This window comes from Anabrus simplex, chromosome 1, assembly GCF_040414725.1.
Source record: "Anabrus simplex isolate iqAnaSimp1 chromosome 1, ASM4041472v1, whole genome shotgun sequence".
Lineage (NCBI taxonomy): Eukaryota > Metazoa > Arthropoda > Insecta > Orthoptera > Tettigoniidae > Anabrus > Anabrus simplex.
The window spans coordinates 401,325,311-401,339,030 of record NC_090265.1 but is presented as its reverse complement, the minus strand read 5'-3'; the positions used below and the strand labels follow the sequence as shown (position 1 = coordinate 401,339,030).

At 37.4% G+C, this 13,720-nt stretch overlaps 1 protein-coding gene across 1 annotated transcript in view; it reads right to left on the bottom strand.

The window, feature by feature from the left end:
- The window catches only part of mus101 (mutagen-sensitive 101), a 508,677-nt gene that overhangs the window by 143,592 nt on the left and 351,365 nt on the right, over positions 1-13,720 (bottom strand). The window contains exon 19 of the mRNA XM_068224988.1: positions 7,395-7,526. Within this exon, the coding sequence (XP_068081089.1) occupies positions 7,395-7,526 (132 nt within the window). The remainder of the gene's footprint in view (positions 1-7,394; positions 7,527-13,720) is intronic.

The window sequence follows — 13,720 nt, the reverse complement described above, 5'->3', positions numbered from 1 at the left end:
ATTAACGACGAGAATATAGCAGCAACCGGAGAAATATATCCAGGAGCTTCTATCAGCAGTGTTGTGGAAAACGTAGAAGCAGCAACTAGGAACTTCGGGAGCGGCGATGCAGTGCTTATCATCGGTGGGACGAACGACGTAGCTCGCGACGACGCCAAGAATGTAAGATCACAACTTAAACATACACTAGGGAAGCTGACCCACACTAACGTTTTTGTAGTGAACGTGCCCAACAGGCATGATTTGAGTAGAGACTCGTGTGTGAACATTGAAGTGGACAAGGTCAATACAGATATTGTTAAAATTTGTAAACATTTTCGGAATACTCAGGTTATTGAATGCAGCAGTTTTGAGAGATACTGTTATACAAAACATGGCCTCCATCTAAACAATTCAGGTAAACGAAAGATAGCAAATATTGTTCTAGATTTTATTAATCTTAAGATATGTACTGTAAAACAGGCAACTCCCTTGAGTTATAATACTGACCAGGAAAACTAGTAGAAAGAGCCAGCTGTACTTCAAGCTGGCTCAGTCAACTAGAAAAAGAAACTCAGGATAGTAAGGAATATCAAGTTACCCAATTGCAACAGTCAAGTTTTAGGGAGGAAGGGGGTCTGAGATTGCTCTTGGTAAACTGTCAAAGTGTAGTAAATAAACAATTAAAATTCGGTACATTGATGGAATCTTATGAGACTGATGTGGTGATAGGAGTGGAATCGTGGTTGAGAGAAGGGGCGGGTAATAGAGAAGCATTTCCAGAAGGGTACACAGTCTATCATAGAGACCGAGGAGATAAAAAGGGAGGGAGAGTGTTTATTCTGGTGAAGGAAACTTACTGCTCACATGAATGGTTTACCGATGAAAGGGATGAAATATTAGGGGTAAAATTAGTTTGTGATAATATGAAGGAGGTGGGAATTATAGGAACATACAGGCCTGGAAGAGAGGAAAGAGACATGGAAATATTTGAGAAAATAATAGATTATACTCATAAAAACAATAATAATGATATGGTAATAATTGGGGGAGATCTAAATTTGCCTGAAGTTGAATGGAAAGGAGCTGCAAGTGAAGCCCATGAACAGAAACTGGCAAATAAGTTAATTTGGGAGGGAGGATTTACACAAGTAGTACAAGAACCGACTCGTCTCAATAACTTACTAGATGTATTCTTGGTTAAACCATGGGAAATTGTTGATAAAACTGAGGTAATTGAAGGAATAGGAGACCATAAGGCTGTAATAATGGATGTAGGACTCGTACCAAAAAGGCTTAATAAGAGGGTTACACAAGACAAGAAATTGTACAGAAAAACTAAAGTTGACGAATTTGGGACTTACCTTAAATCACAATTCAGTTGTTGGATAAGTGAAGGGGGTAACGTGGATACACTTTGGGCTAAGTTTAAAGGAATTATTTGGGAAGGAGAGAAGAGATTTGTACCTGTTAAGAAGGGTAAAATGACCTCAGACCCTGTTTATTATACAAGGGAAATAAGAAAATTAAAAAGAAAATGTAGAATAGTAAACAGGAAAATCAAAAAGGGTAGGGAGAGTAGAGAAACTAGAAAACAGCTAATGAGGGAACTGAATAGAGTGAAAAAGGAAGCAAGAGAGAATTATATGAATGGCATACTACAAGAGGGTAATGACCACAAAGGGAAATGGAAAAAGCTGTATTCATATATCAGGAATCAAAAAGGAAAAGGAGTCCAAATTCCTACAATGGTGGGAGAAGGGGCTGAACACTATTTAACAGATACTGAGAAAGCAAACCTATTTAGTAGGGAATTTAGAGATTCAGTAGATGATTGTCAAGAGTTGGAAACCAAAACAGAAGATAGAGAGGGAAACAAGAAGCTTCTCATTCACAAACGAAGATATTTTCAGAGAAATCCAACTGCTTCAGCAAGGAAAAGCTGCAGGAAGTGATCAAATTACTGGGGAGGTATTAAAGACAATGGGGTGGTACATAGTGCCTTATTTAAAATTTCTCTTTGACTATGTCATAAATAATAGTGTAATACCAAAGGAATGGAAGGAATCTATAATAATACCAATTTATAAAGGAAAGGGTGATAAAAGGAAACCAGAGAACTACAGACCAATCAGCCTGACCAGTATAGTTTGTAAAATTCTGGAGAGTTTAATATCGAAGTACATCAGAGGGATATGTGATGATAAAAATTGGTTCATGAGGAGCCAGTATGGATTTAGAAAGGAATTTTCTTGTGAGGCACAACTGGTGGGATTTCAGCAGGACATATCAGATCACTTGGATTCAGGAGGTCAGTTAGATTGCATAGCCATAGATCTTTCCAAAGCCTTTGATAGAGTGGAACATGGAATATTATTGAAGAAATTGGAGGGAATAGGATTGGACGTAAGGGTTACACGTTGGATAAAAGCATTTCTAAATTCAAGGGTTCAGAAAGTCAAAGTAGGAAATAATGTATCTCAGGAAGCGAAAGTTTGGAAGGGAATTGCACAGGGTAGTATAATCGGTCCGTTACTTTTCTTAATATACGCAAATGATTTAGGGAACAATATAACATCAAAAATAAGATTGTATGCAGATGACATAATTGTTTATAGAGAAATAAACAACATTGAGGATTGTTCAGAATTACAAAGGGACCTTGAAAGTATCCGACAATGGGTTGAAGAAAATAATATGAAGGTTAATGGAGGCAAATCAACTGTTACAACTTTTACAAACAGGAGCTTTAAAACTGAATTTGAATATACTTTGGATGAGGTAGTTATCCCAAAAGATGGCAAGTGCAAATACTTAGGTGTGAGATTTGAAAGTAATTTGCACTGGAAGGGTCATATTGATGACATTGTTGGGAAAGCATACAGATCATTACATGTCATAATGAGGCTACTTAAAGGATGCAACAAAGAATTAAAAGAAAAAAGTTACTTGAGTATGGTTCGTCCATTATTGGAATATGCGAACAGTGTTTGGGATCCTCACCAAGAATACCTAATAAAAGAAATAGATAGTGTGGAGAGGAAAGCAGCAAGATTTGTAACAGGGGATTTCAGGAGAAAGAGTAGTGTATCAGAAATGTTAAAGGAACTTGGGTGGGAAACTTTAAGTAAGAGAAGGGAGAAAACTAGACTTACAGGATTATATAGAGCCTATACAGGAGAAGAAGCATGGGGAGATACCCGTGAGAGGCTTCAGTTGGAAAATAATTATATCGGCAGGACTGACCACAAATATAAAATTAGAAGGAATTTTAGCAGAAGCGATTGGGGTAAATTTTCATTCATTGGGAAGGGTGTGAAGGAGTGGAACAGTTTACCAGGGGTAGTGTTTGATCATTTTCCAAAATCTGTACAGATATTCAAGAAGAGAATAAACAGCAACAGAGATAATAAATTAAATGTTAGAGGGCATTCGACCAGTGCAGGATATTGTAAATAATAAATGTGTGTGATTAAATTAATTCCATCGCCTGGTCTAAGGAGTTTGGACAGCCAAAGTAGGGGACTGCCTGTAGGGGTGAAGTACAGTGGGGACTTCGAGGGCCCTGGGACCGCTACGGTAGCTGTGAAGGCCCTTCAGGAACTCTGAAAAGTGGTGGCAAAAGGGGCTCTGGTTAAGACGCAGCAGGTTGTTATGCTACTTAGGATCCAGAACGGGTAAAAAAAAAAAAGTAAATAAATAAATGCAATGTAAATATTAATGTTATACCAGTTTTATAGTATCATTTGAAGCAATTCCACATACTGTATATCAGTTGACTATATTTGTAAGTAGTACAGGAGATATTATAATTAGAATTTTGTAAACAATATAAATTTATTAAGGATGAGCTGTGTGTTTAATAGAAAACATTGTTAGAGTAAATTGTATAATATTGTATTATAGGAAAAATTTTCTTCTCTTGTTAATTTAATATTTAGTGCTTGACAATAATGTATTTTAGTGTACCATTTGCCACCGAGGTAGACACCTCACTTGCAAATAAAGAGATTTTGATTTTGATTTGATGTTTTCTTATATATATATCAATGATATGTGTAAAGTTGAATCAGAGATAAGGCTTTTCGCAGATGATGTTATTCTGTATAGAGTAATAAATAAGTTACAAGATTGTGAGCAACTGCAAAATGACCTCGATAATGTTGTGAGATGGACAGTAGACTATGGTGTTCTTACTATTAGAAAAGTCGGCTATCAGACTGAGCGTTTCATCTGAACTGCATCCTACTGCCATCTGTGAGCACAGCGTGAAGTTCAGCGCTGCTCTGCCAATTATCTATCGAGTTCGACAATATGTGCGTAGTTGCTTTTTTTTTTCTTTCTAGTTGTTGTTGGAGATCGTGAAGCCAAACTGTTGGAACTTCGTCGCAGATACTTGGTTTTTTAAAAGAAACCCGATCAATAAGATGAAGACGGGCGAGATGTGGCTGATTTTCGACCCTGGTTAAATTTGTGGCCAACCGGCCACAAATTCTAGTTGGATTTGTGGTTTGTTTATCAACTTATATTTGCTTCCGAGAAATTGTAAGTACCCTGCATGATGAAATCTGCATGAATACCCTTTCCCACCGACGTATCTCCACAATCCTCAAGATTTTTGGTTTGGACTGAACAAGTCAAAAAATTTGAATTGCGAGTATGTTTTAAACTACGGTTATCAAGAGGAATTTCTTTATGACGCGGTAGCCTTTACTCTGGCGTTAATAAGATGTAATTTTGTTAAAATCGGGACTCAGATTTCTTATGTGTTGGTAAATTTTCATTTCAAAACTTCTTGTAACAGATAGTTAAGCGTTATTTCGGTGGATCACAGATGAAAATCGGTAAGTTGGAGTTGTTTGGTCGATGTCTATCTGATAATGTTTTGAAGCCATGCTTTAATCGCGACACGTGATTCGTTTCTATGGGAACTGTTGTAAACAAAGATGGTTTCAGTGTGTTGAAAAAAACAGCTGATGGCTGTCGATTGTATCTTTGATCCGGTGTGTGGGCTCGTATTGTACTCCAGTTTACTAATTCTAAAATTGAAATACGTCTTCTTTTCCTATGATTTAATTTAATTACTATTGGGTTCTATTTCGCCTAAATCTTGGTAACATTTATTTGCCACTTCGGTTATTTCTGTGAATTATACTAGACGTGTCGAGAAACAAGCCTCAACTTACCGTTAATTATCCCACTACTGCTCTACTAATTAAATTGATTAATTTGGTTTTCAAGGATTGTGATCCCAAGGTTTATTTCTTATCTTTTCAAGGGTTGACCCAAGTTATATTATCTTTTCTTTTAGTGTGATGATAATTTTCTTCTTTTCTTTTAATCATCGAATTGTAATTTCGAAAGTTATTACTGTCCTTTGAGAATTGAAGTCCAGATCCAACTTAACTGGGGGACATGGAATATAATTTAGTCCCACTCACATAGTGGATCTCTAGTCAAGTGTACAAGTTCACAAACGTTATCGTCATGTCTTCTTTTGATCTCTTTCAATGTATAATTTTGTCTGTTTGCTTACGCATTTATGACACATTATGTTGGCTGCATTTTCCCTTCAATATTACCTGAACAATGAACACAGCTTGGGTTCTCCCTGTTTTTCATTAATACAATATATTATTTTCCCCATATATCACTCTTGCCACCAAACCTTTCTTCAGCTCATGGACATTTTGTTCAATTCTGTCCAGCACTGCTTCCACTCCACTTCTCACACTACGCAATAAACAACAACTAAACATACTCATTTGGTGTATGAACTGCAGCACTGCATCAACTAACTAGCAGTAGGGGACTACACAGCTATGGTACTTATGTGCATGACATCAAGAGCGGTCTCATCCATTGGAGTTCTAAAAGTATTATGCAGGTCTGCCTACTAGCTAGGGTTTTCCCTACTGCATGAAGACTTAATGGCATGAGTGCTGACTCGTTATTCTCTAGAGGAGATAATACAAGTGTAGTGACCGAGCTTGATAGCTGCAGTGGCTTAAGTGCGGCCAGTATCCAGTATTCAGGAGATAGAAGGTTCGAACCCCACTGTCGGCAGCTCAGAAAAATGGTTTTCCGTGGTTTCCCATTTTCACACCAGGCAAATGCTGGGGCTGTACCTTGATTAAGGCCACGGCCGCTTCCTTCCAACTCCTAGCCCTTTCCTGTCCCATCGTCGCAGTAAGATCTATCTGTGTTGATGCGACGTAAAGCAAGTAGGAAAAAAAAAGTGTAGTGTGCAGTAAAGATTGTTGCTCCACACTAGGGTTTGTCGATCATGGTCAAAAGCCACATTTTAATTGTGATAATTTGTTTTCATAGATTTCAGAAAGACCTGAAAAGCATTAAAACCTGCCAGCAAATCCATTCCCCACAGATCTTTAGCATTTAAGCACTCTTACGTACCAATCAACGGCAAAGGATTACTTTCCCATAACATCGAACAGGAGATGAATCACTAACCGACCACTGGCTTAGCACAAAAAATAAGTCTGTCAACTATCTGCTGGTCAGTGTGCATATTTGTAATGAACTCAGCCAAGATTGGAAAGGGAGCAGTTGTGGCCTGAATGTCAACATTCTGGCATTCTCCTAAAGTTGAAGAGAGGACTGAGAGTAATTTGAACTGATTTCTCTCATCAGTTGTCTTTATGAAATTGATCCTGATCCAAAATATACCATGATTTAAATCCAACAATGCAAAGCCAGGAACCAAACATGGCTCAACTAAGCAGAAAAACAGTGAGAGTTAAGTAATATCACATGTAATTAAACAGAAAATGGATATAGATTCTACAATGTAGGACATGCATGAACATCAAATTGGATGACTACATAAGCAATGTGGCAGTTCTTGACAAGGCGCACATAAACAGCATAGAAGCCTTCATCATTACTCATCGGCTTAGATGGGTTGGTAACATCCAGTGTATGAATGATAGCACACTGCCTAAACAACTTTTCTACAGTGAGATTGGTCATGGCAAAAGGCCTCAAGGTGCTCCTTCAAACCATTATAAAGACCAGCTTAAGAAGACTATGAATAGCACCAACGTAAATGCTACCACTTAGGCAACAACTGCACAAAACCATTTTCTTTGGCACAACATTACTGCAGAAGGTGTCTCACTGTTTGAGCAGGCATGCTGCAGACAAGAATTTGAAACCCATGAAAAGCAGAAACTACATCAGATCCAACCCATCTTCTACCCACCTTTAGATGTGACCTGTGTAGTTGGTCGCATGTTTCATGCGAAGATTGGCTTGATCAGTCATCAGCAACATCTCCACAGAGCCAACAGACTTTAAGAAGAATTGCAGGAGAAAAACATTCTCAGAAACAAGTAGTGGCCGATGAATGCAAGATACAAACATTTCTTCTAAGTAAAGAAATTAACAAAACTTACCAAAGATTTTGCAGCCAAATTATTTATCCTAGAATTCTCAGATGGTTCTTCATCTAGAGGTAGCTTCTGCCGCACTTTGTCCAGTTCACTGAGAGGTTGATCATCACCTTTGATATTTGGTCGTTCTTCAGACTGAAGAAAATAAATTACACTAATAATAATTCTCTATGAAAGCAAATGGTTTCATTGGATACAAACTACCTATCTCATTTATAAATTGCAAGTTATCAAGAAGGTAGTGAGAACAATTTTTGGTATGAAAGGGAGACAGGAGAATATATGTAGTGAAAATATAAGTTGATGTTCTGAGTTAACAAATTGGATGATGATGAATGTATGTGTCAGCTTAGACAAAAAATTGCCCCTCTAATGTAAATGGACAGGGCCTAATTACACAGAAGTCTAATTGTACTGCCAATATAAATGGTCCGTCAGGACATTATAAAATTTCCAGCTAACTCACTCCTGGCTGCCAATGTTTCGCCCCCGTGTGTTAAGTTGGGCTCATCAGTTGGTACTTAGCACACCTACCAAGACGCATGGCTAGTGTATACCGTACAGGCCACTGCATAGGTTATTTGGAGCCACCGGCAGTGCCAATACACTACGAGAGGTTCCCTATGGGAATCAACATCTATATCTAATATTGTACTGATCGATACAGGGTGAGAAACACAGATAGATGTAAGATACTTTGTTTGGATGGTGAAACTCATTAGACTATACAAAAACTTACTGTACACACAAGAATATGAAACCAATAAATCACTCAACCTGCAAACAGTGTTGTCACAAAATTCGACAAGAAACAAAATACAGACAGCCTATCTTGTCTGATATCTTGGTCCACAACACATCAAAGCATTCAACACAACACAATAAAAGCACTCAGCATTCAGATTTATATGATTCATATTTCAAGTTTACAATGAACTATACACCAAACAGTGTCTGGCAGTTGCTACTACAGTAGTTACAACCACATACTCATTGACAGCCTCCATCAAAAAATAAGGAACAAAAATGCCATACTTGGTTCATTCGGACCAGAAGCATCCACAAAAAAATGGAGTTAACCATGAATTTGAATTAAACAATATTGCACACCATACCTACTCAAATCTCAAATTCTACTTTTTCAATAGTTTCTTGAATTACAAAGACAGTAGAATATGGTGAAACAAGAAGACCATAAAAGTGTACATGGCATATTATTAATAAAAAACACTTCAAAAACAAACATCAATCATGACACTACAAACATTATTATATCTGCACAACCTGTTTAAGAAGATGGCAATTTTGCTTCGTTTCTTTGAATTTATTTGCATAACATTACTGGCTGACTGAAACAGATACTAAGCATGCCATTTTTATTGAGCGGCTTCACGGGGAAGTGGGGATTGGGGAGGTAGAAGAATGCTGCTTCAGTGTTCATTTCCACAGTACTCCCAAGCAAAGAGAGTGGAACAAATATGGTGAGAAGTAGTAAATTGAACTCAGTATGAACAATCACTTGATAAGTCATATAAATGAACAAGAAATAAAGGCAAATTTAAAAACGTGTGGTTCTCTCGATGTGTGTGGCTCCCTTTCATGCACTTTATGATAATGAGTAAAATTTGTGGTAACGTGGCAAGAATGTAAAGTATGTAGAGAATCGTAATTCTGTGTTTTAATATTTTATTTCTCATCGGCGCCTGGTGGTCATGACTGATATTGTTTTAAGTCTCTATGGCCTGACACCGTGGTTAGCTGGTTCGAGTCCTGTTGTGGAAGAAATTTTCACCATCAGAATGTTGGTTGGTAGGGTAGGAGAGATGGTGGGTGGTATACAATTTTTTATCACTAGATTGCATACCAAAAGCTTGGATTCATTCCAAAACTTCTCCACAGTGTTCATATGGAGTGAGGGAATATAGACGCTGTTGATCGTGATTCGTCCATTGGATGGAGATGTTAAGCCTTGAGCAGACCCCTTGGTATTATTCAATAGGAGTAAACATTGTGCAGACACCAGGTTTTTCATCATGATTATCATCTCATATCCACACGTGCAGGTCGCCCATGGGCATTAAATAGAAAGACCTGCATCAGGCAAGCCCCTAACATGTCTTCGGACACTTCTGGCACTAAAAACCATATGCTATATATCTTGTTGAGTATAAAGACACTAAAAATACCAACAGATGATAGATATATACAAGACAAATTATGAAGAAACTTCTACTACATGATTCCACATTTTGTTCCTATCTTTACAAAAATGAGCCAGCCCCGCAGTGTAGGGGTAGCACGCCTGCCTCTTACCTGGAGTCCCTGGGTTCAATTTCTAGCCAGGTCAGAGATTTTAACCTGAAGCTGAGGGCTGGTTCGAGGTCCAATCAACCTACATGATTACAATTAAGGAGATACCTGATGGTGAGATGATGGCCCTGGTCTAGGAAGCAAAAAATAACGGCCGAGAGGATTTGTTGTGCTGACCACATAAAACCTCATAATCTGCAGGCATTTGGGCTGAGCAGCGGTCACTTGGTAGACCAAGGCCCTTCAGATCTGTTGTGCCAGGTTTTTTTTAAAAATACAACAAAAATGAAGCATTTGTGAAGAGTTTCAAGTACCTAGGGGAATGAAATGAATGGAACAACCTTGAAGGGAAAGGAATGGAAGCGAGAAGGACCAAAATGGAACTAGCTTTCCAGAAAACTAAAAATATACAATAAGAAAGCCCTCTCTTGGAACACCAAAATTAAGCCCGAAGCACTCTATGCAGCAGAGACACTAGTCATGGGGAGGAAAGGGCAAATGGCGAAAGTGGAAATCAAGGAGAGGAAAATGTTGAGGAAGATCATGGGTCCCAAATTACAAAATAACAAACAAGAATTTTATAGAAACGAATCCCTCTACGTAAAATCGGAGATACTCTCGGATACCATGAAAAAAAAAAAAAGAGTATTGATTTCTATTGACACATATTACGAATGAATCCTGACAGATTAACTAAACACATCTTGGGCTTTAAAAAAAAAAGCTAAATCCTATTGGTTTAAGGAAGTTGAAAAGGATCTGAGAGACTTTAAGATTACCGAACTCATGTTAACGAATGGTACAGCCAAAACCGTGACCAAAGACAAAACTAAGAGGTTCCAAGTTAAGATCAACACCAGAAAACCAATTTAGACATCAGAGGAGGAAAGGAGGAGGAGATCAGTTAGAATGAAGAACTATTGGGAGAAGAAAAGAGCACAAGCATCTAAGAAGTGATTGATCTGACGTACCTAAAGATGGCTGATTCGAAATGAAGAAGAAGACAAAGCATTTGTTCCAATATAACAACCTCATTCACTCAGCTATAAAACTTTTTTGAAATAGATCCTATATAATACATGCTCAGATCACCTATCTGACATAGGCGTTTAAAGGGACTTTTCAGCTCTAGTGGCAAGCAAATGATCATGAAATTCCCTCTCGCTGAATATCCAAGATGTCGAAATTACTATTATTCATTAATGGAAAATAAGTTACTTAACACACGAAAGCATTGCTTAATCTTTATCAGACTATTTTCCACAATTTAGAAATTCACTGGTATGAGACGCTCTCGAAATAACCTTTTCTCCTTATAATGCTAATTAATACTTTTTCCTGTAAAAACATCAGCAGCTTGTTCTACAGACTTGCTGAGTGGAAAAATTAAACAGCAGTTCTCCTTTTCTATACCACAGCATTCTACCACTTTGATAAATATTTTTTTCTGTCTTTGCTGTGCATGGTTGTAAGAGTACGTTTCTGGAGGTGTTCAGAGCTCCTGAGGTACATGGGATTCAGCCACGGTGATTATCTAATTCAATTACCGGTAGTCACTTCAAATGAAGCAAGTTTGACTGGACCTGCAAAAAGTCACCTACAGGCCACTGAAATAAATTAACTTTGTTCGCCTTCAACAGACAGAGAGAGACAAAATAAGGAATGAGAATGTCCGGCAACAAACATAGTATTTCATCATACCGCCCTATATCTATCATCCCAATACTATCTTCTGCCCTTGAAAGAATAATCCACTGTTGACTCCTCTTTTTCACAAAGCCATATCTATTTGCTGAACAACACTGATTCACTCCCAGAAAATCATGCCTCACTAACCTCACAGTTCTAAATCACCACATCATTTCAGCAATAGAAAATAAATCTCAGATGTAATCTATAATAGATCTGGTCAAAGCATTTAATTCTGTGGATCACGCACTTTTTCTTCATAAGCTCGCTACAAGATTTAATACCTATGGCCCCATCTTGTCAATGATAACAAATTTCCTCTCCGGCAGATAACAAAGAGTGGTACTCCCTGAATCTGCCTCATCATGGTTATCTGTGTTGTCAGGTGTATCTCAGGGCAGTATCCTTCGACCCCTACTCTTTGTGCTCTATATTGAAGACATTATTCTTTGTGCCCAAAATAGACAGTGTTCCCTCCTCCTGTACGCCGATGACCTGAAAATCCTACGACAAGTGTCTATGCCTGACGACTGTCATGAATTGCAGACAGTTCTCAATTCATATAGTGACTGGTTTAAGAAAAGGAACTTTCCTCCCAATGTTAAGAAGTGTAACACAATAGCTTTTTCATTGCTGAAGCCAGGAATAAACACTGCCTATACCATCTAAGAAAATACACTGCAATTGGCTTCTCAGGTAGGAGATGTAGGTGTTATAATTGATTGGAAACTGACCTTTTCAGCTCCTAATGAGTCAACAAAATCCTAAGCTAAGCATAGCCTAGGCATTCTTTACAGGTTCACTGAAATTAACGATATTAACCCCTTAAAATTATACTTCATCTCCTACAGTATGTTCTCCCTAGTATTGACTTTTGTTCCCCTATTTGGTCCTCACCTGCTATCACAAACTATCTCTACTAAATAGTATTTTCACTTAGCAAGTACAATTCATTGTTAAGACTCACAATACTGTTTTTAAGAACACAACTAAATCAAGCATCTTGAACTACCTGGATATACTTGACCTGAGAAGCCATTAACAGTTTTCTGATCTTTGTTATCTACATAAAATAATCAATGGCTATATGAAATGCAAAATTCTTCCAATGTACTTCCCCATACCCGTTCCCCCCCACTGCCCAAACTCCAACACACAACTGGCATACTACAAAATTACAAGTCATTAATCTCATTTTTTATCCGTATTGACGATAGTGATTACATACAATTTACAAAATATACATTTAATGTTAACCTAGTCAAAACTTACAATACCACATTTTGTGGTTAAATAATTATAAATGATGGAAAGGTTGTGAACATGTTTCACCCTTCTTAATGGGCATCATCAGCACAATCGAATAACCTTAAAACAAATAATTACAACTAAGTACGTTTACAATTATTGGTCATATAAAATTGTAATGAGATGTTGTGATGTTAAAAGTTATTTTCGATATCATGATTAGAAAGTTTGATGCGAATGTTACAAACACAAGTTAAAACTATTGTACATTTTTACAATATTGTCTAAAAAATATACATTGGCATTCGTCTGGAATTGAAATGAATCCTCTTCTTTTAATTTTTGGTGAAAGTCAATGTTATTGTCGTGTTCACTTCAAGCAGAATTGAAGAAAAAGATATGTACAAAACATATGTTCCTATTGTAGAAATTAGGTCAGGAATAAACAATTGGTGTTATTTCTTGAGTTAAATTGGGTAAAACACTTTCAGGTGAGAATACGTTGAAATGGAATATACGTTGAAAATTTATCCGATGTATAAGTTGAAATAGTTAATGCTATAACAGTAGTCTTCCAGATTGTTGTGTAAATCTCAATGGTTAGAATCGAATGCCATGGAGTGTCTATCTTGTTCTGTTATTAGCGTTAGTCTGTATGTATGTAATACTACAAAATGACGATAATGATGCGAGATGGACAGTAGGCAATGGTATGACGAAAAATGGGGTTAAAAGTCAGGTTGGGAGTTTCACATATAGGAAAAGTTCTCTCAGTTTTAACTACTGTGGTGATGGGGTGAAAGTTCCTTATGGGAAACATTGTAAGAACCTAGGTGTAAATATAAGGAAAGAACTTCAGTGGGGTAATCACATAAATGGGATAGTAAATAAAAGGGTACAGATCTCTGCACATGGTTTTGCGAGTGTTTGGGGGTTATAGTAAGGATGTACAGGAGAGGGCATATAAGTCTCTGGTAAGACCCCAAACAGAGTATGGTTCCAGTGTATGGGACCCTCACAAGGATTACTTTATACAAGAACTGGAAAAAATCCAATGAAAAGCAGCTCGGTTTTTTCTGGGT